Consider the following 25174-nt stretch of genomic DNA (forward strand, 5'->3'; position numbering starts at 1 on the left):
ACCTGATAGAGGCGTACAAGATAATGAGAGGCATTGATTATGTGAATAGTCAGAGGCTTTTTCCCAGGGCTGAAATGGCTAACACGAGAGGGCAGAGTTTTAAGGTGTTTGGAAGGAGATACAGAGGAGATGTCAGGGGTAATTTTTTTTTAAAACGCAGAGAGTGGGGAGTGCATGGAATGGGCTGCCGGTGACAGTGGTGGAGGCGGATATAATAGGGTCTTTTAAGCGAGTCCTGAATACATGTATCATGGAGCTTACAAAAATAGAGGGCTATGGGCAACCCTGGGTAATTTCTAAAGTAAGTACATGTCCGGCACAGCATTGTGGGCCGAAGGGTCTGTATTGTGCTGTAGGTTTTCTATGTTTCTATGTTTAAACAATCTTGAGTGTTATTGAGTGAATATGGGCAAATGGGACTAGTTTAGGTGGGAATCCAAGCAGGCATGCACCAATTGTGTCAAGAACAATGGGACCTTGGTGTTTGCCCCACACTAGGTCAAGACCAATGAGAGCCCTGGCTCTTGCCCTACACTGGGTCAGGACCAATAGTAGGCCTGGCTCTTGCCCCACACTAGGTCAGGACCAATGGGAGCACTGACTCTTGCCCCCACACTAGGTCAGGACCAATGGGAGCACTGACTCTTGCCCCCACACTAGGTCAGGACCAATGAGAGCACTGATTCTTGCCCCACACTAGGTCAGGACCAATGGGAGCACTGACTCTTGCCCTACACTGGGTGAGGACCAATAGGAGCCCTGGTTCTTGCCCCGCATTAGGTCAGACCAACAGGAGCCCTGGTTCTTGCACACACTGGGAGCTCAGAGCCGACGGTTGAAGACTCACAGATGAAGAACTGGCCATATTTGGGTCTGCGTAACTCCTTCATCAGCAGTTCCACGTTCACCTAGGGGAGGGGGAGGGAGAGAAGACTGGTTAGGGAAAGGCGGGACTCCTGACATCGTTCCCTCACCACCCCTCCCCCCCGTCCCACCCTGAGCCCAGCTCCCATTTTGGGGTCATTCATGATTTATGACGTTATGGATAATATAATTATGGATTAACTAAAATGTGAACCAGCCTTCCAGAATAAAACCTACAAACAAATTAACTTCCAACTGAGATTTTGAGGCCAGTGAAACCAATCACTGGGTACAGGACATCCTGATACCTTCTTTCCACCTACCACAAAAGGCAGCATTTCCCAGTAACAACCTATGTCAATCCGGCTTTCCATTCCCATGCTGCCATGCCAGCCCATGGCCTCCTCTACTGCCACCATGAGGCCAGACTCCGGTTGGAGGAGCAACACCTCATAGCCTCCAACCTGATGACATGAACATCAATTTCTCCAAACTCCTGTTATCTCTCCCCATCTCCCATCTCTCTTTTTCCATTCCCCATTCTAGTTCCCCTCTCATACCTTCTCCTCTCCTCACCTGTCCATCACCTCCCTCTGGTTCTCCTCCTCCTTCCCTTTCTCCCGCCATCCAGTGTCCTCTCCAACCAGATTCCTTCTTCTTCACCCTCTTCCCACCTCCACCTATCATGTCCCAGCATCTTACTTACTAAGCCCCCCCCCCAGCCATCCACCTCCTCCCATCAACTGGTCTATCTCACCTATCACTGCCAGCTTGTCCTCCTTCCCCTCCCCCACTTTCTTACCCTGGCTTCTGCCTCTCTTTTCCAGTCCTAACGTATGGTCTCGGCACAAAAAGCCGACTGTTTATTTCCCTCCATAAATGCTACCTGAATGCTGAGTTTTTCCAGCATTACATGTGTTGCTCATGTCACCCATTGACCGTAGGCACGTAATGAGTTAGCTATTACTGTGAGTACAAACTAACAGCAACATAACTCTACAATGCCTGGGAATAACGATGAAAAGGCCTTTTCCAGGTCTAGGGCAAATACAAGACGGGTAAACACAAAAACATAAAAGTATCAGCAACACACATCAAAGTTGCTGGTGAACGCAGCAGGCCAGGCAGCATCTCTAGGAAGAGGTACAGTCGACATTTCGGGCCAAGACCCTTCGTCAGGACTAAGTGAAGGAAGAGCTAGTAAGAGATTTGAAAGTGGGAGGGGGAGGGGGAGATCTGAAATGATAGGAGAAGACAGGAAGGGGAGGGATGGAGCCGAGAGCTGGACAGGTAATTGGCAAAAGGGATATGAGAGGATCATGGGACAGGAGGTTTATATTTGTTTGTTTCTTCCATGAGAAAATAAGACAATTAACTGAATAAGCACTGTTACACCCATGGAAATTTACTGTTTGCCAGGAAAGAATAATTCAGCTCACACCAGCATAAACTTGGATGGAAATTGTATCGACAAAATATTTTAAACTATAACAAACAAAATACAGAAAAGGACCCTTCTCCTGTCTTCGACCCTCCTCCTCCTCCTGGACACCCCACCTGGGCCTTCTCCTGCACTCGATCTTTTTATCTCCAAGTGTCGCCGAGACATCAACCGTCTCAACTTCACCACTCCTCTCTCCTGTTCCAACCTCACTCCCTCTGAACGCACTGCCCTCCGCTCTCTTCTCCCAGTAGCCACCCACTCCCATTCAGATATGTCCATACATGGCCTCCTCTGCTGCCATGATGAGGCTAAACTCAGGTTGGAGGAGCAACACCTCATATACCGTCTAGGTAGTCTCCAGCCCCTTGGTATGAACATAGAATTCTCCAACTTCCGGTAATTCCCTCCCCCTCCCTTCCCCTATCCTTATGTCACTCTGCCACCTCCCCCAGCTGCCTACCACCTCCCTCTTGGTTCCGCGTCCTTCTACTACCCATTGTGTTTTCTCCTATTCTTTCTTCATCTTTCCTGCCTATCCCCTCCCAGCCTCCCTTCCCCCATCCCTTTATCTTTCCGCTTACTGGTTTTTCACCTGGAACCTACCAGCTTTCTCCTTCCCACCCTCCCCCCACCTTCTTTATAGGGCCTCTGCCCCTTCCCTCTTCAGTCCTGATGAAGGATTCTGGCCCGAAACATCAACTCATCATTTCCACGGATGCTGCCCGACCTGCTGAGTTCCTCCAGCGTGTTGTGAGTGTAAATTTGTTTCATTTTTGTGAAGGAATATACCTGGACATTAGGCTTTGGAAAGCTATGCCTGTGGATATACATCAGGCATATGTGATCTAACAACTTTGAAAAAAACTTAAGACCATAATGCATAGGAGCAGAATTAGGCCATTTGGCCCATTGAGTCTGCTCTGTCATTCGATCATGGCTGATTTATTTTCCCCCCTCAAACCCATTCTCTTGCCTTCTCCCCAGAATCATTGACACACTAGTAAACACACTCAGTGGCCAGTTTATTAAACACACCTACTCATTAATGCAAATATTTAATCAGCCAGTCATGTGGCGGAAACTCAATGCATGAAAAGCATGCAGTCATGGTCGAGAGGTTTTGGGCTGCCCTCAGTATAAAATCTCACTGATTTGAGATGCCACCATCCATTACGTTTCAATGTACATAAAATTAAAGATTTGAAAAAATTTACTTATGTCTTTGCACTGTACTGCTGCAGCTAAACAACAGGTTTCACAACAAATGGAAGCATTTCACTGCCTCTCAGCTTTAATTCTCTTGCCCTATAACCCAGGCCGTTGTGACCCCTGGTTCAAGCGTCCACCATCAGTAGGAGAAACATCTTCCCACATCCAGTTCCTGCACTCTCTGTAGCAAATGGCTACCCGTTCTTTCCCTGGGCATCTTATTAAACAAAATCTTAAGACAAATTCTACTGGCTAATTCAACGACTCCCACTTAACCAATTGAATTTTTATTTTAGTCAGCAAAACAAAATACCATATTGAAACTGTATATTAGCAAGTGCATTATGTAATTAAAGGAATACTTTATTATATAATAATCAAATACCTTTTTGCAAAATTTAAAATAAAATGTCCAACATTTAATAAATTTAATCAACATTTAATAAATAATTAAATAAAGCATGATCTTAAACCAGGATATAACACTCAAGATTTCCAACATCCCCAGAATCTCTTAGTCATAGAGCACTACAGCACAGGAACAGGCTCTTCGGCCCATCTGGTTTGTGTTGAACTGAAATGTTAACTGGATTTGGTTGTCAGAGTCCAGTTGAGATGCACACTATTGGGAGTATTAACACTTAGTTGGAGCTCATCCCCACTACAACTCCCAGCCCCCACCAGCTATGACAAGGAACCTGTTTATGTATAGTGAACAACCAGGTGACCCGACCACAAACCACAGCCACCATTTGCCCTTGTCCACACTGCATCACAATATGTGGATCCCGGATCGGCCTCTACAGCCTCCAACAGACAACCCCTGAGAGCAACAGCACACCCGACTCGGGAGATCGCTATCACTATTATGTATAGACTTCCATAAATTCTACTGTATTTCTTTACTTTCCTGTAAATGTCTGCAAGAAAATTAATCTCAAAGTAGCCTATGGTGACGTATACTCACAGTGGCCTCCATTATGCACAGGAGCTACCTGACAAAGCAGCCTCTGAGTGTACGTTCATGGTCTTTGCTACTGTAGTCCATCCGATTCAAGGTGCAATGTACTGTGCATTCTGCACACAGCTTTTGCAACGTGTGGTTACTTAAGTTAGTGTCACCTTCCTGTCAGCTTGAACCTCTCTCATTAACAAGTAATTTTCGCCAACAGAACCATCATTCACTGGATGGTTTTTGTTTTCCGTACATTCTCTGTAAACTCTAGAGACTGTTGTGTGTGAAAATCCCAGGAGATCAGCAGTTTCTGAGATGCTCAAACCACCCAGTCTGGCACCAACAATCATTCCACAGTCAAGGTCACATTTCTTCCCCATTCTAATGTTTTGGCTGAACAACAACTGAACCTCTTGATCAAGTTTGCACTCTTTCTTGCCACATGATTGTCTGATTTGCGTTATTGAGCAGGTGTACCGATGTACCTAATAAACTGGCCACTGAATGAACTCACTTTGATTTGAAATCAGCCACCCTGTCTCTAACATTATCAGAGATTTACTCTATCACATTCCTGGTAGAGGTTGTGGGGATGGGGTAGGTAAAGAATCAGGCGTGCCTTACCCTGGTGGGCCGCAGGAAGCAGATGGCCTTCAGATGTTTCATGGTCTCCCTGTTGGTGGAGTCGATGCGCTCGAAGAGGTACACCTCCTTCTGCAGGATCTCCGACTGGCTGTACACCATGCTGATGATGCTGGTCTGTGGGGAACAGACGGACACATCAGCTCAGCCGCCCCACGCCAACCAAGGAACAAGGATCAACTTTATTCACCATATATATTTACATTTATTAAGAATTCACTATGGTGTGTTGGCACGACATGCAACAAGAAACAACGTTCAAAGATTATAAAGGATCTAAAGGTAGTATATAGTTTTAAATAATTATTACTCCATATTCAACGCAGCATACAAAACCAGAAAAGATAAAGGATGCAATGATGATAATAATAAAACACAATAAATACAGTACTGTTCAAAAGTCTTACTTAGCGTGTTAGTTACTGCCTGTTACACTGCTAGCATTTAGGGCAATAACGAAGCATCTCTGTCTATCCTTGGCCACATTCTCTATTGTGTGGTTCAGGGTCCTCACTTCTGCCTCTAGGGTAGAGAGCCAAGTTGGCTTTGGTTTCCCACATTTCCTCTGCCATCACGTGCCCAATCCACCTCCAGCGTTTCCTCATGATAAGGTGTAGGAGCAGAATTAGGCCATTTGGCCCATCGAGTCTGCTCCGCCATTCAATCATGGCTGATCCTTTTTCTCCTCCTCAGCCCCACTCCCTGGCCTTCTTCCCGTAACCTTCGATGCCGTGTCCAATCAAAAACCTATCAAGCTCTGCCTTGAATACACCCAACAACCTGATCTCCACAACTGCCTGTGGTAATAAATTCCACAAATTAACCCCCTCTGGCTAAAGAAATTTCTCTGCATCTGTTTTAAATGGACACCCGTCTATCCTGAGGCTGTGCCCTCTTGTCCTAGACTCCCCATCAAGGGAAACAGCCTTTCCACATCTACTGTTTCTAGGACTTTCAATAGTCAAAAGGTTTCAGTGAGATCCCCCTCATCCTTCTAAATTCCAGTGAGTACAGACCCAGAACTATCAAACATTCTTCGTTATGATAACCCTTTCATTCCCAGAATCATCCTTGTGAGCTCCTCTGAATCCTCTCCAATGCCAGCACATCTTTTCTTAAACGAGGAGCCCAAAACTGTTCACAATACTCAAGGTGGGGCCTCACCAGTGCCTTATAAGGCCTCAGCATCACATACCTACTCTTGTATTCTAGACCCCTTGCAATGAATGCTAACATTGCATTTGCCTTCTTCACCACTGACTCTACTTGAAAGTTAACCTTTAGAGTGTTTGCACAAGGATTCCCAAGTCCCTTTGCATCTCAGATTTCTGGATTTTCTTCCTGTCCAGAAAATAGTCTGCACATTTATTTCTACCACTAATCTTCGTATCATCTGCAAATTTGGCAACAAAGCCATCTATTCCATCATCTAAATCTTTGATATACAGCATAAAAAAAAGTGGTCCCAACACCACCCCCAGCGGAACACCACTAGTCACTGGCAGCCAACAAGAAAAGATGCTCTTATTCCCACTCGCTGCCTCCTACCAGTCAGCCAATGCTCTAACCATACCATGGGCTCTTAACTTGGTAAGCAGCCTCATGTGTGGCACCTTGTCAAAGGGCTTCTGAAAATCTAAATATACAGCATCCACTACATCCCCTTTATCTATCCAATGTGTATTCGCCTCAAGGAATTCCAACAGGTTCGTCAGGCAAGATTTTCCCTTAAGGAAACCACACTTTGTCCTATCTTGTCCTGTGTCTCTATGTACTCCATAACCTCATTCTTAACAACTGATTCCAACATCTTCCCAACCACTAAGGTCAGACTAACTGGTCTATAATTTCCTTTCTGCTGCCTTCTTCCTTTCTTAAAGAGTGGAATGACATTTGCCATTTTCCAGTTGTAAGGGGGTTTCTTCTTTTATGTTACTGCGTAGGCTAATCAAAATGGGTTCTTTGTTATGTTAACTGCTGAGAAAGTTCTCTCTCTAGAAGCTTGTTTGGGTTATAAAGAGAGTTGTATTCAATTGCCAACCAATTGGGATAGATGTTATTCTTTCCTGTGTGTCTGTAAGCTATTGTTTTCGCGGGCTTTGGGGCAGAAGGCGGATGGGGACAGAGAGAGGAGACGCGATGCTGTAAGCTGGCCGACGGGACGGACCCCGAGCGGGAGTCCGAGACCCAGGGTCTTCGGCGAGGAGAGGAGATGAAGACAGACTCGTGTGGAATATCTGGTCGACCACCGTGGTTGGTCCCAGGTGGCGGGTCGAGGTGGTCGGAGGGGATGGAATGGTGGAAAGAGGACCCTGGTGCTTGAGCTCCAACTGTTGTGCACGAAGTGGTTTAACTTTGATAAGTTTGGGGCCTTTTACTTTCCTTTTATAATTTATCTCTATTAATTACATAGTTCCAGTAAGATCTATAAAGTGTAATCATTTAATGGCATATGGTGTATTGTCTGTTATATGACGGGGTGGGGTACATCACACAGCATCCACACAAACCTGATTACCCAGTTTGGTGGGGCCGAAGGCTGCTTCCCCTAGACGAAAGTGAACTGAGCGAGCCTGAGGCTTACCAGGGGACTAAACAGTCTTCTGACACCATGCCAGAGACCAATGATTTTTGAAAGATCATTGCTAATGCCTCCACAATCTCGGAATCTCGGCCACTACCTCTTTCAGAAACCTAGGGTGCAGCTCACCTGATCCAGGTGACTTATGCACCCTTTGGTCTTTCAGTTTTTTGAGCACCTTCTCCCTTGTAATAGTAACTGCACCCACTTCTCTTCCTTCACACCCTTCAACACCTGGCACACAGCTACTGTCTTCCACAGTGAAAACTGATGTAAAATACTCATTTAGCTCATCTGCCACCTCCTTGTCCCCCATCATTATTTCTTCAGCCTCATTTTCTAGTAGTCCTATATCCACTCTCATCTCTTATTTTGTACATTCTCGAAAAAGCTTTTACTATCTACTTTGGTATTGTTTGCTAGCTTGCTTTCATATTTCATCTTTTCCCTCCTAATTATTCTTCTAGTTGCTCTCCGTAGGGTTTTAAAAGCTTCCCGAACCTCCGTCTTCCCACTAATTTTTGCATTGCTGTCTGCCCTCTCTTTTGCTTTTACATTAGCTTTGACTTCCCTTGTCAGCCATGGTTGTACAGGTCCACAATCCCTTATCCGAAATCCTTGGGGCCAGTTGCATTTCGGAGCTCAGAATTTTTCGGATTTCAGAATCCCTCCTTATTGGTTCTGGGACCCCCCGCGGATACCAAAAACACATATGCTCAAGTCCCTTATTTAACCTGCCTCAGTGCAGGTGGACTTTAGGACCCAGCGGAGCTCCAGACCTACGCACATCCTCCCGTATACCTCAAACCATCTCTAGATTAGTTATAATACCGAAAGTAGATGCTATGTAAATAATTGTTATACTGTATTGCTTAGGGAATAACAAGAAAAAAAAATTCAATAAAACATAAAAATATACAGCTTCAAACGAACCGAATCAAACACATGGTAAATAATTTATTGGAATAAATGTAGGACGCCACTGTCACTGTAAAACTTCAGTAATTTGTCTCTCTGTTTCTTTAAATCATATACAGTGGTAGTTCCAACACCATATTCTTCAGTAAGGCGCCACACAGACACACCACAATCAACCTTCTGCAATAACACTTCCTGCGTTATTGATGATGATAGCTGCTTCCTTCTCTTTTTCTCATTGTTACCCATAGGGGTATCTGCAGCTCTTTTTGACATTTTCACAGTGAAATTAAACAAAAAGTCAACAGTGAACACAAAATATCAGCAAACAGCAAATGCACGTGTAACCAGTACGAGCGCTGAGCCACATCTGACGTCTGGCGGCCTCTGCTAGTGCTGCCACGTCACACCTGAGCGACGTCAGCTGTTGGCGGAAAAAACTTCAGTTTTCAGAGCTTTTTGGATTTCAGAATTTCGGATAAGGGATTGTGGACCTGTACTATTTTACCATTTGAGTATTTCTTCATTTTTGGAATACATCTATCCTGCAATCTTCCTCATTTTTCCCAGAAACTCACGCCGTTGCTGCTCTGCTGTCATCCCCGCCAGCAGCTCCTTCCAACTTACTTGGGCCATCTCCTCTCTCATACCACTGTAATTTCATTTACTCCACTGAAATACTGCTGCGTCAGACTTTACTTTCTCCCGATCAAATTTCAAGTTGAACTCAATCATATTATGATCACTGTCTCCTAAGGGTTCTTTTACCTTAAGCTCCCCAATCGCCTCTGGTTCATTACATAACACCCAACCCAGTACAGCTGATCCCCTAGTAGGCTCAACGACAAACTGATCTAAAAAGCCACCTCGTAGGCATGCAACAAACTCACTCTCGAGATCTATTTCCAACCTGATTTTCCCAACCTATTTGCATGTTGAAATCTCCCATAACTATCATAACATTGCCCTTTTGACACTCGTTTTCTATTTCCTGTTGTAATCTGTGGTCCACCTCCCAGCCACTGTTGGAAGGCCTGCATATAACTGCCATCAGTGTCCTTTCACCCCTGCAGTTTCTTAACTCAACCCACAAGGATTCAACACCTTCCGATCCTATGTCACATCTTTCTACTGATTTGATGCCATTCTTTACCAATAGAGCCATGCCCCCCACCCCCAGCCTATGTTCCTATCCCTCCAATACAACATGTAACCTTGGACATTCAGCTCCCAAGTACAACCATCCTTCAGCCACGATTCAGTGATGGCCACAACATCATACCTGACAATCTGTAATATTTCAACGAGATCATCCACCTCATTTCTTATACTACACGTATTTAGATACAACTCCTTGAGAACCGTATTTGCTATTCTTTCTGATGCTGTATCCCGAATTATTTGATACTCCGCCTGTTGGCTGCAACAGACCTATCTGTCCTATCACCTGCCTGCCCTTCCTGACAGTCTGACTGCATGCTATCTTTGCTTTTTTTACCATCGTCCTATCCTGAGTCCCTTCTCTTTGGTTTCCACCCCCCTGCCAAATTAGTTCAAACCTTCTCCAACAGCTTAACAAACCTGCCTGCGAGAATCTTGGTTCCCCTCAGGTTCAGGTGCAATCCGCCACTTTCGGAGAGGTCATACCTCCCCCAGAAGAGATCCCAATGATCCACGAACCTGAAGCCCTGTCCCCTGCACCAACCTCTCAGCCACGTATTAATTTGCCAATTCATCCTGTTTCTACCCTCACTGGCACCTGGCACAGGCAGCAATCCAGAAATTACTACCCGGGAGGTCTTGCTTCTCAGCTTTCTACCTAGCTCTCTAAATTCTCCTTTCAGGACCTCTTTGCTTTTCTTTCCTACATCATTGGTACCAACATGTACCAAGACATCTGGTTCCCTCTCTAAAATGGTGTGGACTCAATCTGAGACACCCCTGACCCTGGCACCTGGGAGACAACATACCATCCGGGTGTCCCGTTCACGTCCACAGAATAACTGCCTTGGGGAAGAAATGTTTAAAACTCCCGTCTAAGCTAATCCTACCCATCAGTGTTTGGCCCAAAGACTCTCACGGTGGCTAATACAAGGGGGCATGATTTTAAGGTGATTGGGGGAAAATATAGGCAGGGAGTGTCAGAGAGTGACATTTTAAAGAACAGAGAGAGTGGTGGGTGGGTGAAACACCCTGCTCATCGGGGGTGGGGGGTGGGGGGGGGCTGGGGAGAGAGGTAGATTCATTCAGTAGATTTTAAGAGGTACAGAAGCCTGAAATCCCACACCAAGGACAGCTACTTCCCTTCAACTATTCAGTTCTTGAACCAAAAGGCATGGTAGCACAGCGGTTAACATAACGCTTTACAGCGCCAACAACCCGGGTTCAACTCCAGCTGCCGTCTGTAAAGAGTTTTTACGTTCTCCCCGCGACCGCAAGGGTTTCGTTCCACATCGATTAGTAAGGTAATCGGTCAATTGGTGGTAAATGGGCCAGAAGGGGCAGGGCCAGGGTCAAGGCCAGTGTGGAGAGGATCTGATGAAGAGGATCACTCAGAGTTGTACAGAATGGAAAAAGACCCTTTGGCCCTACTTATCGGTGCTATATCTCTAAATAAAACAAAACAAACCCATAAATACTACCTCAGTACCGCCACATTATGCCCACTTTGTACTACAATGGACTGCATCTTTTACACTAATCGTGTCATTTCTTGTATAATTCACATTCTCCTGGTGAACGCTGTTGATCTGATGGTATATGCCTCTGATGCTGCCCAAGTACACAACTGTGCCCACCTGTATTTGAGCGTCTGACGATAAACCTGACCTTGACTTTGGATCCCAGGGACAGCCACTAGGTGGCACAGGCGGTCCCACTGCGGGATGGACAAAGATTCAGCAAGTTGGGCAGCGCGAGTGGGGAGGGGGAAAAAACCACAGTCGACATTCAAGAGAGGGTTCACAGGACATTGGAGCATTACAGTTACACGGAGAGATTGGACAGGCTGCGCTTGGTTTCCCTGGAGCAGAGGAGGCTGAGAGGTGAACTGACTACACAATGAGGGGTATATACAGTAGACTGTAAACACTTTACTCCTATGGTAAGTGTGTCTTAGACATTGAGCGCCACGGTAATGTAGCGGTTAGCACAACACTACTGCAGCTCTGGGCGTTGGAGTTCAGGGTTCAATTCTGGCGCCACCTGGAAGAAGTTTGTATGTCATCCCAATGAAAGCATGGGTTCCCTCTAGGTCCTCCGGTTTCCTCCCACAGTCCAAAGACTTAGTAGGTCAATTGGTCATTGTAAATTGTGGAAGGGCCTATTCCATGCTGTCTCTATAAATAAATGATTATTTAGATGATTGATAGAATCTTGATTAGTCAAGGCGTGAAGGTATACGGGGAGAAGACAGGAGGTGGGGCTGAGAAGGAAAGTGGATCAGCCATGATGAAATGGCGGGGCAGACTCGGTGGGCCAAATGGCCCCATTCTGCTCTTATCTTATGGTCTTATAAATAAATAAATAGCAAGTCAGTGTGGAGAGTTCCTAGGAGAGATCTTTTTCACACAGTTGTACAGAAGGGAAAAAGGCCCTTTGGCTCAACTCACCGATGCTGTCCCATTTCCCTCATATCATTCTAATCCCCTCCTATTCATGTAAATTGTACTCATCTCCCCTGGCAGCCTGCTCCACACATCCATCACCCCCTGTGAGAAAGCCTTGCCTCCACTGGAAGCTACCAGTGGCTTCCCCTTTCAATTCAGCTTCCCATTCCCAATCCGACATGTTGGTCCTTGGCCTCCTTGACTGCCACGAGGACTAATTCAGGCTGGAGAAGCAATGCCTCATATCCTATCAGAGAAACCTCCAACAAAATGAGGAGGAGCTCAGGAGGGATAATGGCGCCTAACGGCAACTCCATTGCTTCCACCTTCAGAAACAGCTCTATTTCTACTTTTAATATCTTTATTTTTCCCTTTCGGGGTTCTTTTGAAGACCCTGACCTGGAGTTACACGCAGGCTTCAGTTCTTTGCGGGAATGGGACCCGTTCTCAGGGTTCCATAACTGACCGTTATTCAACGTGCCAAGAGTTTGGCCTGAGAATCTCGATCGTGTTCGGAAGCCTAAGATCTCGGGGCTCTGGAGACGGGCGGATCGAGGGTCGGTGTCACGGCAGGAGACTTGTGTGTTGTCGGGGAGGCTGGAAAATCTTTCGCTGTGGGCCCGAAGACCTGAGGTCTTTGCAATCTTCGGGCACAGAGCTCGAAAAAAGCGACAAAATGGACTTTTAACATCGTAAACCAGAGGGCTGTTGTTATGTCTTCCGCTTGCTGTGAAAATGGGGGACACCTCCCTCTCCCTTGCCAGGGAGAGGGAGAACCTGTGGTTTGTCGAATGTCGGATGAAATGCGAAGCTTTTAGGGTAACTTTAGTCTGTGTCTGCTATTGCTTAGCACGCGCTTGGGCTCAGTGATGGTACCGATGCGCGGTATTTTTGCTGGTGGGGGAAGGGGATCGTTGCTCGCTGCTGCTTATGCACGGGGGGGAGCTGGGGGGGACTTTGGTGTTCTCACGTTTAACTGTCATTCATTCTTTGGGGCACTTCTCTGTTTTCGTGGATGCTTGCGAAGAAAAAGCACTTCAGGATGTAAATTGTATACGTTTTTCTGACATTAAATTTGACCTTTGAACCTGACATGAACATCAATTTCTCCAACTTCCAGTACTCTATCTCCTCTCCCCCTTCCATGATTCCATTCTCCAAGTGAGGAGGAAGCTGGGTGTGTGGGGGGGGGGAGATAAGTGGATGAGGTAAAACACTTAAAAAGGAATCTGATAGGAGAGGACAGCAAACCATGGGAGAAAGGGAAGGAGGAGGGGAACCAAAGGAGGTGAGAAGAGGTAAGAGGGGAGCTAGAATAAGTGGAGGTTCCCACCTTCCCCCTCATCTGATCACACATTATCACCTGCCAGCTTGTACTCCTTCCCTTCCCTTCCCCTCACTCTCTTATTCTGGCTCCTTCGCCATTCCTTTCCAGTCCTAATGAAGGGTCTCGGCTTGAAAGATCAATTCTTTATTCCTCTCCATAGATGCTGCCCGACCTGCTGAGTTCCTCCAGCATTCTGTCTGTGTCACTGTGCATTTCCAGCATCTGCAGAATCCTCTGTGCTCCTGAACCCCGGTAGCGTGGACTTCAGGCTTCTACACCTCCTGAGAGAAGGTGGCCTGGCCAGATGGTGGGGATCTTTGAAGGATGTTGCCTTCTTGAGGCGCACTACTGATGGAGGGGAGGCATGTGACTGTGATGTGTTGAGTATTTACGAGTTGGAGTTTCCTTCCGTCTAAGGGTTGTCAATCCGTGAATTATCTCCACTCCCGCCCCCCGAACCAGAGTGGTCGGTCGCTCATTGCATCCAAGGTTAAGACCCATGAATGATGAGATAGGAAGGACAGGATAGAGAGAGACAGTTATGCTCTGGGTTTACAGAATGGGAGCAGACTTTAAGGGTTAATATCTTTAAAAGAGCACTGAGAGATATTTAAATATCCTTCCCATGGCGCGACAACCCTCCACGCCCCCCTCCGTAGTGCAGGGGAGAAAGGGAAGGGACTTTGCGACCCTCCCATCCCGCCGCCCCCCGTCCCGCGACCCTCCCATCCCGCCGCTCCCCGTCCCGCGACCCTCCCATCCCGCCGCCCCCCGTCCCGCGACCCTCCCATCCCGCCGCTCCCCGTCCCGCGACCCTCCCATCCCGCCGCTCCCCGTCCCGCGACCCTCCCATCCCGCCGCCCCCCGTCCCGCGACCCTCCCTCCCACCATCCCACGGACTGTGCCCACTTCCTCAGCACTGCCTACAGACAGTATGGCGCTCCCTCGCCAGTGCCTCTCACCGTCTCCTTGTCCATCAGCAGCACCTTCATGCCGGGCCCGCTCTCCTCGATCATCTTGGACACATATTGCTTGACAGCCAGCACCACGTTCATGGTGGCGGTGGCAGCTCCCGGTCCCGGTCCTACACCTACTCTGGTTCCCAGGCCCTCGGCTGCCGACTCCGTGCGCAGGCTCGTCCGCGTTGTAGTTCCGTCGCAAACCACCGGCCACTCCACCCAACGTTGCTGCTCCAGCGCCGAACTACATCTCCCGGTACCCCTCGCACTCTACGGATCCCGTTTGGAAAGACTTGCGGTGCGCGGGTTTGTTTTGTCGGCACAGCCGAGCAGAGGTGAACTCATGGTTTCACGGAAGACTATCCTTGTTAATATCAAGGGGTCGGTCAAATTCTCTTTTCTGAGGTTCTCGGACTGTCAAGCGGAAGCGACGAATTTCAAAACAGTTTAAAAGCCTGAGTATATACAAGGTTTTTCATCTATTAGGAGATAATGCAAATTCAACTTTATTGCCATTGAGTTCTTTACAGGAGTAATACCAAGATGACAGACATAAATTGACATAAATTATTGTGACCTAGATATTAGGTTTCGTTGATGTTACGTTATTCTGACGAAGCTTCTACAGATGTACAGTGGAAAACATTCTGATTGGTTGCAAGAGGCTGCGGAGAGCGGTGAGACTCAGCCAGTTCAATCCCGGGTACAGCTCTCCCCACTGTCGAGGAACACCTTACGACAGGTGATATCTCAGCAGTGGGACTCCCACCATCCAGGTCGTGCCCTGCTCTCGATCCTGCCCTCAGGCAGGAGGTACAGGAGCCTGAAGACCCACACCCCCAGGTTCAACACACACAGAATGCTGGAGGAACGCAGCAGGGCAGGCAGCATCTATGGAGAGGAATAAACAGTCGACGTTTCGAGCTGAGGCCCTTCCTCGGGACTAGAAAGAAAGGGGGACAAAGCCAGAATAAGCAGGTGGAGGGGGAGAGGATAAGCTGACAGGTGATAGGTGAGACCAGGTTGGTGGGAGAGTGAGAGATGAAGTAAGAAGCTGGGAGGTGATAGGTGGAAGAAGTAAAGGGCTGAAGAAGAAAGAATCTGATAGGAGAGGACAGTGGACCATGGAGGAAAGGGGAGGAGGAAGGGCACCAGAAGGAGATGGTGGGCAGATGAAGAGAAGAGAAGGGAAGAATTACAGCAGCTTCAGAATCCCTTGAGTTCCGGGTTCAAGAAAAGCCTAACCAGACCTTTCAACAGATATGTTACAACCCCAGAAATCCCTCTCTACAGTCAAAGAGTTATACAGTGCGACACAGACCTCCAAAGGTTCAAAGTACATTTATTAACGAAGTACGTATGGCATTCATGGCCAAGTGGTTAAGGCATTCATCTAGTGATTTGAAGGTCGCTAGTTCAAGCCTCGGCTGAGAGCAAGACACTTAACCACACATTGCTATGTGGTGCCAAGCTGCATGGGTCCTAATGCCCTTCCCTTGAACAACATCGGTGGCATGGAGAGGGGAGACTTGCAGCATGCTTCCATACAACTTTGCCCTGGAAACCTTCCAATGATCTCATAAGACTAACGGATGCCTATATATGTGTGTGATAGATAACGGTAGGATTCATCTGCCTGCAGGCAGCCACAAAACAAAGAAACGCTACGGAACCCATTCAAAGTAAACATCAAACACCCAACGGGCACAACAAACAGGAACAAATCGCGCAAACGGCCAGAAAACGAGCGAATAACACACAGAAAATTGCACATCAAACCTTGAAAGCAATGTTCAGCGTAGTTCAGTTCAGTTCAACTTAGCGTTTTGTCATTCGTTGACCACAGGCTGCAGAGCCAGTCTGCACCGATCAGAATCGCACAAAATAGCAATTCAAAAACAGCTGTAAACAGAACCCAGAAACAGAAATGAACTGCAGAGTCCTCTAAAAGCAGATCCGAGCCAGCCCTCCATAGAGTCTGCCTGTACTTCCTGCTGCCTTGGGATGGCATCCAGCATCATCAAAGACCCCCACCCACCCTGGACATTCTCCCTTATCTCCCCTCCCATCAATACGTCCTAAATCTCCTCAAAGCCCCAAGGAAGAAAAGTCGCAGCCCTGCTTTCTTCACGCTTGTATCACCACGTTGGACCCGTGATGAATCTTCAAGATGTTGATGCTCAGGAATTTGAAGCTGCTCACCCTTTCCTTTCCACCACTGAGGACTGGTGTGTGTGCTCTCGACTACCCCTTCCCGAGGTCCACGATCAGTTCCTCAGTCTTAGACACAGGAGCAGAATTAGGCCATTCAGCCCATCGAGTCAGCTCTGCCATTCCATCATGGATGACTTTTTACCTCTCTCAACCCCATTCTCCTGCCTTATCCCCGTAACCTTTGGTGCCCTCAAAAATCAACCTCCATTTTAAATATACCCAATGACTTACAGCTGTTCTTGGCAATGAATTCCACAGATTCAGAACCGTGTGGCTAAAAAATTTCCTCCTTATCTCTGTTCTAAAGGGAGCTCCTTCTAACCTGAGGCTGTGCCCTCTAGTCCTCGACTCCCCCACTGTAGAAAACATCCTCTCCACATCCACCCTATCTAGGCCTTTCAATATTCAACAGGGATATTCAATATCCCTCATTCTTCTAGACGGCAGCACCACCAAACGCTCCTCACACATTAACCCCTTCATTCCTGGGATCATTCTCGTGAACCTCCTCCGGACCCTCCCCAATGCCAGCACATCCTGTCATAATAAAGGGGTCTAAAACTGCTCACAGTACTCCAAGAGTGGTCTAAACAATGCCTTATAAACTCTCAAAGGTGATGATCAGCATGGGGTTGTGAAGTTGTGTTGGGGCATATCCTGGGCTTAGTGTGTATAGCAAAATATCAACTTCAGCAACCAGTCTTTAGAGCTGAACATGGACTGTACATCGAATTTAAAATGCAGCCCTGGACAGTAGGTTCCTAGAGCTGCGAACAGCAGTTAATTGAAAAACCAGACGATGCTGATGAACACTCACGTTGGGTGCTTGGAGTGTGGGCGCGAAAAGGAGGTGTGAAAGTTCTACGTAATTCAAAGGAAGCATTGTAGAATTGTCCTTTGATCTTTAGCACATAAAATGTCACGTAATATTGGATCGAGCAGGCCTCGTCCTCTGAAAGTGTCTCAATATAATGCCTGCTCGTAAACCGGTTATATCCACTGGCTTCAGTCACTCTCTCTGGTGACTTTGTTCATGTTACAACAAGCTGAAGGGTTGTGCAACTTACCATTTAGAAGCAATTCTCAATAGATAGTGTTACGTACCCCGTAACTGGGTTGCCAAACCAGCAGAAATGGATCACTCAGTTGGAGTCTGGATTACTAGAACTAAGAAAGTTTTATTAAAGAAACAAGCAACACAGTAATCGAAAGGATAATAAATGCAACAGTTCAGCAATGATAAACACACGTGCACAGAATTAAGATAACAGCATCAATCAAGCTCTATCGTTGTCTAGGGGTAAATGACCAATTTCAAAGTGACACAAAGTTCAGTCCAATTTAGTTCAGTTCGCAGTAATCGTTGCCATGGCGATGGACAACGTGGGGGGGAGGGAGAGAGAGAACGAGAACGACTGATCATTCAGAAACGGCTTCCACTCACAGACAGGCGATATTGCTCACAAGCAGCTTTCGGGCGAGTCCTTTGTGATGTCACCGACTGTGACCCCTCCTCCAGATGCGGTCGATCCTCTGCAGTGAACCCGGCACCCAAGTGAGGGTGGACACACACCGGGTTCCCGCTGATCGTACCTTTCCACCCTGTGCGTATAAGGCTGATCCCGCGATCAGCCGTCCAAGAGCTTTCCACCGACTTGTGAGAGGCGCACCACTTCCAGGGTCTCGTTACCTCGGGTGTCGTCTGTGTTGCCTTAGCGAACCTGTCCCTTTTTATCCTCCTGCTGGGGTATCGCCTGTCCATCACTTCAAACAGTTCAGGGTTCAAAGGGGGAGCCGCTCCAGACAGCTCTCTCTCCCGTCCCTTCATTACACATCTCCAGATCGCCTGTCCATCACCCCAAACAGTTCAGGGTCCAAAGGGGGAGCCGCTCCAGACAGTTCTCCCTCCTGTCCCTTCATCACACATCTGCAGATGCTGCCTCATTGTTCCCCATCCCTCCTTCCCCTGAGGACAGGTGGCAGACCAACTGCTGATGCCACTGGTGCAAGCCCAGGCCAGCAAACATCTTAATTTATGTGTATTCTCGTCACAATAGAAACTTGCAACGTGCACTCCTTCAAAACATCCCAGATCACAAGAACCAACAGAACAAAACCTTCTATAGATGTGCGGTGGAGAATATATTGACTGGTTGCATCATGAGACACCAATCCACTTGAACAGAAAATACTCCAAAAAGTAGTGGATATGGCCCAGTCCATCGTGGGTAAAACCCTCCCCACCAGTGAGCGCATCTATGTGGAGTACTGTCGCAGGAAAGCAGCATCCATCGTCAGGGACCCCCACCACCCAGGCCATGCTCTCTTCTCACTGCTGCCATCAGGAAGAAGGTACAGGAGCCTCAGGACCCTCACCACCAGGTTCAGGAACTGTTATTACCCCTCAACCATTAGGCTCTTGAACCAAAGGGGATAACTTCACTTATCCTAACACTGAACTGTTCCCACAGCCAATGGACTCATTTTCAAGGACTTTTCATCTCATGTTGTCGATATTTATTGTTTATTTATTATTATTTACCTCTTTCTATTTGCAGAGTTTATTATCTTTTACACACTGGTGGTCTGTCTGCCCCGTTGGGTAGGGTCTTTCATTGATCCTATTGCGTTTTTAATGGTCACAGGAATGTACTTCATAATAAATTTACTTTGTACTCTGAAAAGAAGAAAACAAACCATTGAATGTTTTCAGCGATCAGTTTTCACCATTCAGGGCCTCAAACAGTCCTTCCAGGTGAGGTGACACTTCACCTGTGAGCCTGCCGGGGTCATCTATTGTATCTACTGATCCCAGTATGGCTTCGTCTACATCAGTGAGCCCTAACACAGATTGGTGGGGGGTGGGGGCACTTCATCGAGCACCTTCATTCCGCACGCTGCAAAAGGCAGGATCTTCTGGTGGCCACCCGTTTCAATCTGACTCCCCATTCCCATTCTGACACATCTCTACGTCCTCCTCTACTGCCTTGATGAGGCCTAACTTGGGTTGGAGGAGCCACACCTCATATTCCATCCGGGTAGCCTCCAACCTGACAGCATGAACATGGGTTTTTCCAACTTCCGATAATTTCTTCCCTCCCCCTCTCGTTTTCCATTCCACAATGTAGTTCCCCTCTCATCCCATCACCTCCCTCAAGCTCCCCTCCTCCTTCAGTTTCTTCCATGTTCCACTCCCTTCGCCTACCAGATTCCTAAACACAAAATACTCTGCAGATGCTGGGGTCAAAGCAACACTCACAACACGCTGGAGGAACTCAGCAGGTCAGGCAGCATCCGTGGAAACGATTGGTCGACGTTTCGGGCGGGAACCCTTCGTCAGGACTGTAGAGGGAAGGGGCAGAGGCCCTATAAAGAAGGTGGGGGGAGGGTGGGGAGGAGAAGGCAGGTAAGTGCCAGATGAAAAACCAGTAAGGGGAAAGATCAAGGGGTGGGAGAGGGGAGGCAGGGAGGTGATAGGCAGGAAAGGTGAAGAAGGAATAGGGGAAAACATAATGGGTAGTAGAAGGAGGCGGAACCATGAGGGAGGTGGTAGGCAGCTGGGGGAGGGGGCAGAGTGAAACTGAGATACAGACATCCCACCTGCAAAAACTCATTTCAGGGAGGTAGCACCATCAATTTGCGGGAGACTCCCGGAACTTCCGGGAGAGGTGGGATGTCTGCAATAGAGTAGCTCCTTAGCAGCTGGCCAGCTAGTTTAAATAACGTTAGCTATGCTAATGAACGAATGACACCTGTTAAACTCACCTCAACATGTCTTTTACAGTCTTAACCCACCATGGGCAATAGAAAAGTCACTGTTGCAAACAGTGCAGTGAGCAACACTGTCATTATTGTTGACCCCTATTAGGCAGGGGTACACTTTAGTGTAGTCTGGGGTGACGTACGTTTTATATTTTCTTTTTTTGGAACACTCCGCCATGGCGCGCTCTCTCTCTCTCTCGCTTGCTTGCTCTCGTGGTCTCTCTCTCACTCTCACTCTCAAAAAAATTGATTTCTGGACATTGTATATAATTTGCGGGCATCAGGGAGTCGCTATTAATATGCAGGAGACTCCCGGAACTTTCGGGAGAGGTGGGATGTCTGGGGATAGGAGAAGGGAAGGGGAGGGAATTACCGGAAGTAACTGATCATTTCCACGGATGCTGCTCGACCTGCTGAGTTCCTCCAGCGTGTTGTGAGTGTTGCTCCTACCAGATTCCTTCTTCTTTAGCCCTACCTATCCTCTCCTAGCTCCCTATTTCATCCTCTCCTCCCCCATCCACCTTCCCCCTCACTCGGTCTCACTTCTCACCTGCCAGCTTGTACTCCTTCCTCCTCCCACCTTCCTATTCTGGCTTCTGACCCCTTCCCTTCCAGTCCTGGTGAAGGGTCTCGGCCCAAAACGCCAACTGTTTATTCCCCTCCATAGATGCTGCCTGACCTGCTGAGTTCCTCCAGCGTGCTGTGGTGCGTTTCTGTCTGCTCCTGAACCTGGTGCTGTGGGACTTCAGGCCTCTGCACTTCCCGCCCGACGGGAGCTGTGAGAAGATGTCATGGCCCGGATGGTGGGGGATCTTTGACGATGGATAGTACCCTCTCGAGCATCTTCTGTCAATACGACTGGTGGTGGGGAGGGTTGGGCCCACGATGTAATAAACATTCAGATTTGGCTGTTCCTTCACTCTGTGGTTTTTAGTCTGGGAATTCTATCCCCCCCCCCCCACAAGAGACCGAGTCTTAGTCCATCCAAGGCTGAGGTGAGCTCCGTGCCGTAGATAATGAGGGATTGGAGGGATTGAGGAGGGATATGGGGTTAGACCATAAGACATAGGAGCAGAATTAGGCCATTTGGCTCATCGAGTTTTCTCTGCCATTTCATCATGGCTTCCCCCCTCAACCCCAGACTCCTGCCTTCTCCCTGTAACCTTTGACGCCCTGGTAAATCAAGAACCTATCAACCTCTGCCTTAAGTATACACAAAGACCTGGCTTACAGAGCTGTCTGTGGCAATAAATTCCACAGATCACCATCATCTGGCAAAAGCAATTTACCTCACCAAAATGGCTGCTGGTGTAGTGGCATCAGCACTGGACTTCAAGGCAGATGATCCTGAGTTCAAACCCAGCCGGGGCCCAACCTGGGCAGCAGCAGAAAGGCCTGGCAATCCACGGTCCATGAGGTCACGAAGAGTCGGACTCGACAAAATGACTAAACAGCAGCAACAAGTGGATGTCTCTGTCTCTGTATTCTGAGGCTGTCCCTCCTATTCCTAGGCTCCCCACATCCACTCTATCTAAGCCTTCCAGTATTCAATAGATTTCAGTGAGATCCCCCTTCATTCTTCTAACCTCCAGCAAGTACAGGCGCTGAGGTTAACCCCCTCATTCCTCACATCATTCTCATAAACCTCCTCCGGACCCTCGCTTATGCCAGCACATCTTTCCTTTGATAGGGGGTCCAACACTGCTCACAATACCGCCAAACGTGGTCTGACCCAAGCCTCAGTATTACATCCTTGCTTTTGTATTCTAGTCCTCTCACAATGAATGCTAACATTGCGTTTGCCTTCCCCACCATCGACTCAACCTGCAGGTTAACCTTTAGGAAATCCTGCACAAGGACTCCCAGGGACCTTTTCACCTCTGAACTTTCTCCCCATTTAGAAAGTAGTTCACGTCTTTGTTCCTTCTATCAAAGTGCATGACCACGCTCTTCACTGCATTACATTCCACCTACCACTTCTTTCCCCTTCTTTGAGTTGAAATACAGGAGGGAGTGTGGGTTGACTGGATGGGAGCAGACTTCGGAGATTAAGTATCTTCAGGAGAGGACTGAAAGTTATTTAAAGCCAGCATTTTGTGGGTGTTGCACGCTGAATGTTTTAAATAGTTTTATAGATCACTATCAGAATACATTGAGTTTACATTGATGCAAACAAGAGGAAATCTGCAGATGCTGGAAATTCAAGCAACACACACAAAAAATGCCGGTGAACGCAGCAGGCCAGGCAGCATCTCTAGGAAGAGGTACAGTCGACTTTTCAGGCCGAGACCCTTCGTCAGGACTAACTGAAAGAAGAGATAGTAAGAGATTTGAAAGTGGAAGGGGGAGGAGGAGATCCGAAGTGATAGGAGAAGACGATGTAGCGAAGGAAAAGTGGGGGACAGATACTAGTATAGGCTTGGAACATGGATTGTTCCACAAAGCCAACAAAAAGGCAGGCATAGCTGGGACCTTTAGTTTGGATGAAGTGGGAGGAGTCAAAGGAAAAATTATTAAGAGTAAGGACTAATTCTGCTAGATGGAGCAGAGTGGTGGTAGAGGGGAACTGGTTAGGTCTGGAATCCAAAAAGAAGCGGAGAGCTTTGAGACCTTCCTGGTGGGGGATGGAGGATATAGGGACTGGACATCCATGGTGAAAATAAAGTGGTGGGGGCCAGCGAACTTAAAATCATTGAAAAAGCTCAGAGCGTAAGAAGTGTCACGAACATAGGTGGGAAGGGATTGAACAGGGGGGGATAAAACAGTGCTGAGGTGTGCAGAAATGAGTTCGGTGGGGCAGGAGCAAGCTGACCCTCTGTCCCTCTCACTGTAACTCCTTGCCCATCCTCTGGGCTCTCCTCCCCCTTTCTTTCTCCCTAGGCCTCCTGTCCCATGATCCTCTCCCTTCTCCAGCCTCGTATCCCTATTGCCAATCAACTTTCCAGCTCTTAGCTCCATCTCTCCCCCTCCTGTCTTCTATCATTTCGGATCTCCCTTTCCCCCTCCCACTTTCAAATCTCTTATGATTTCTTCTTTCAGTTAGTCCTGACGAAGGGTCTCCATGCAAAGCAACATCTAGGTAGCACAAAGGACAAATAATATTCTACAGTTCTCTGTCAACCAGAATGGCGAGATTAACATCAGCAGGAGGGGATAGGCAGATGCAAAATTTCTGAGGCTTATTCATAACAATAACTTCCTTATTGAGCACTTTTCATATAAACAATGTAGTTTGAAGTGCTTCACAAAGGAATAAAGGGCAAACATATAAATAAAAGCAAAAAGATGTTAGTTAAAAGCAAGGTTAAACAAATAGGTTTTGAACTGGCGTTCAAAACTGTCAACTGAGTCTGCATCCCTTTCAGTTTTAGGTATTCAACTCCCCAGTTTTGAAGCGTTGTTATAAAATTATCTTTTGAGGGTGTTACGAGAATACACATAAAATTAAGATGTTTGCTGGCCTGGGCTAGCATCAGTGGCATCAGCAGTTGGTCTGCCACCTGCCCTCAGGGGAAGGAGAGATAAGGAACAATGGAGCAGCGTCTGGAGATGTGTAATGAAGGGATGTGGGAGAGGGAGCTGTCTGGAGCGGCTCCCCCCTTTGAACCCTGAACTGTTTGAAGTGATGGACAGGCGATACCCCAGCAGGGGGATAAAAAGGGACAGGTTCGCTAAGACAGACACACACGCCACCCGAGGTAACGAGACCCTGGAAGCGGTGCGCCTCTCACGAGTGGTGAGAAGTATCAGACAACGACCAGGGTGGAAAGGTACGATCAGCGGGAACCCGGTGTGTGTCCGCCCTTGCCTGGGTGCCGGGTTCACTGCAGAGGATCGACCGCATCTGGAGGAGGGGTCACAGTCGGTGACCTCAGGTGACATCACCAAGGACCCGCCCAAATGCTGTTTGTGAGCCATCCCGCTGGTCTGTGAGTGAAGCAGTGTTCTGAATGATCAGTTGTTCCTATTCTGTCTCTCTTCCCCCACCTTGTCCATCGCCATGACAACGATTACTGCGAACTGAACTACAAACTGGACTGAACTTTGAGTCATTTTGAATTTGGTCATTTAACCCCTAGACAACGATAGAGCTTGATTGATGCTGTTATCTTAATGCTGTGCACATGTGTGTTTATCATCACTGAACTGTTGCATTTATTACCCTTTCGATTACTGTGTTGCTTGTTTCTTTAATAAAACTTTCTTAGTTCTAGTACTCCAGACTCCAACTGAGTGATCCATTTCTGCTGGTTTGGCAACCCAGTTACGGGGTACGTAACAAGGGGAATTGCTTAAATTTTAGAGACCAGCGGAAGAAGACCTGAGAGCTTGAACAGGATTATAAAACTAAAACGAAAACGATTCTGTGACATACCCCGATACCAGAGCAGTGAGAGTTTCAAAAACAAGCAAGAGAACTTTAAAACCAATTCTAAAAGATACAGGAGGCCAGTGCAGAGTAGTTAGGACAGGAGTGATACGCTTCCTCATCCTGGTTAAGAATGAGTGATAAACGCTGGCGTTTCCACAGCATCTTGTTATGTTCATGAATGGTAAGCGTAGGTTTACCACCCAACTTTTTCCAAAGTGTGGGATGCATTCACGGGGCACGTAGGCAGGGTGAATGCACACAGTATTTAACCTCCCCCTCCCGCCCCGGGAAAGGAAATCGAAGATGAGAGGGCACAGAT

The 25174-nt window shown here is 47.5% G+C and overlaps 1 protein-coding gene across 1 annotated transcript in view; it reads right to left on the reverse strand.

Moving 5' to 3' along the window:
• Positions 1 to 14690, reverse strand: part of vps45 (vacuolar protein sorting 45 homolog) — a 63446-nt gene extending 48756 nt beyond the window's left edge. The window contains exons 1-3 of the mRNA XM_063041816.1: positions 14511 to 14690; positions 5097 to 5231; positions 848 to 908 (exon numbers count right to left, since the gene is read on the reverse strand). Coding sequence (XP_062897886.1) covers positions 848 to 908; positions 5097 to 5231; positions 14511 to 14603 — 289 coding nt within the window. The 5' untranslated portion in view covers positions 14604 to 14690. The remainder of the gene's footprint in view (positions 1 to 847; positions 909 to 5096; positions 5232 to 14510) is intronic.
• Positions 14691 to 25174: the final 10484 nt, after the last annotated feature.

This window comes from Mobula hypostoma, chromosome 2 (genome assembly GCF_963921235.1).
Source record: "Mobula hypostoma chromosome 2, sMobHyp1.1, whole genome shotgun sequence".
In the NCBI taxonomy this organism is placed as follows: Eukaryota; Metazoa; Chordata; class Chondrichthyes; order Myliobatiformes; family Myliobatidae; genus Mobula; species Mobula hypostoma.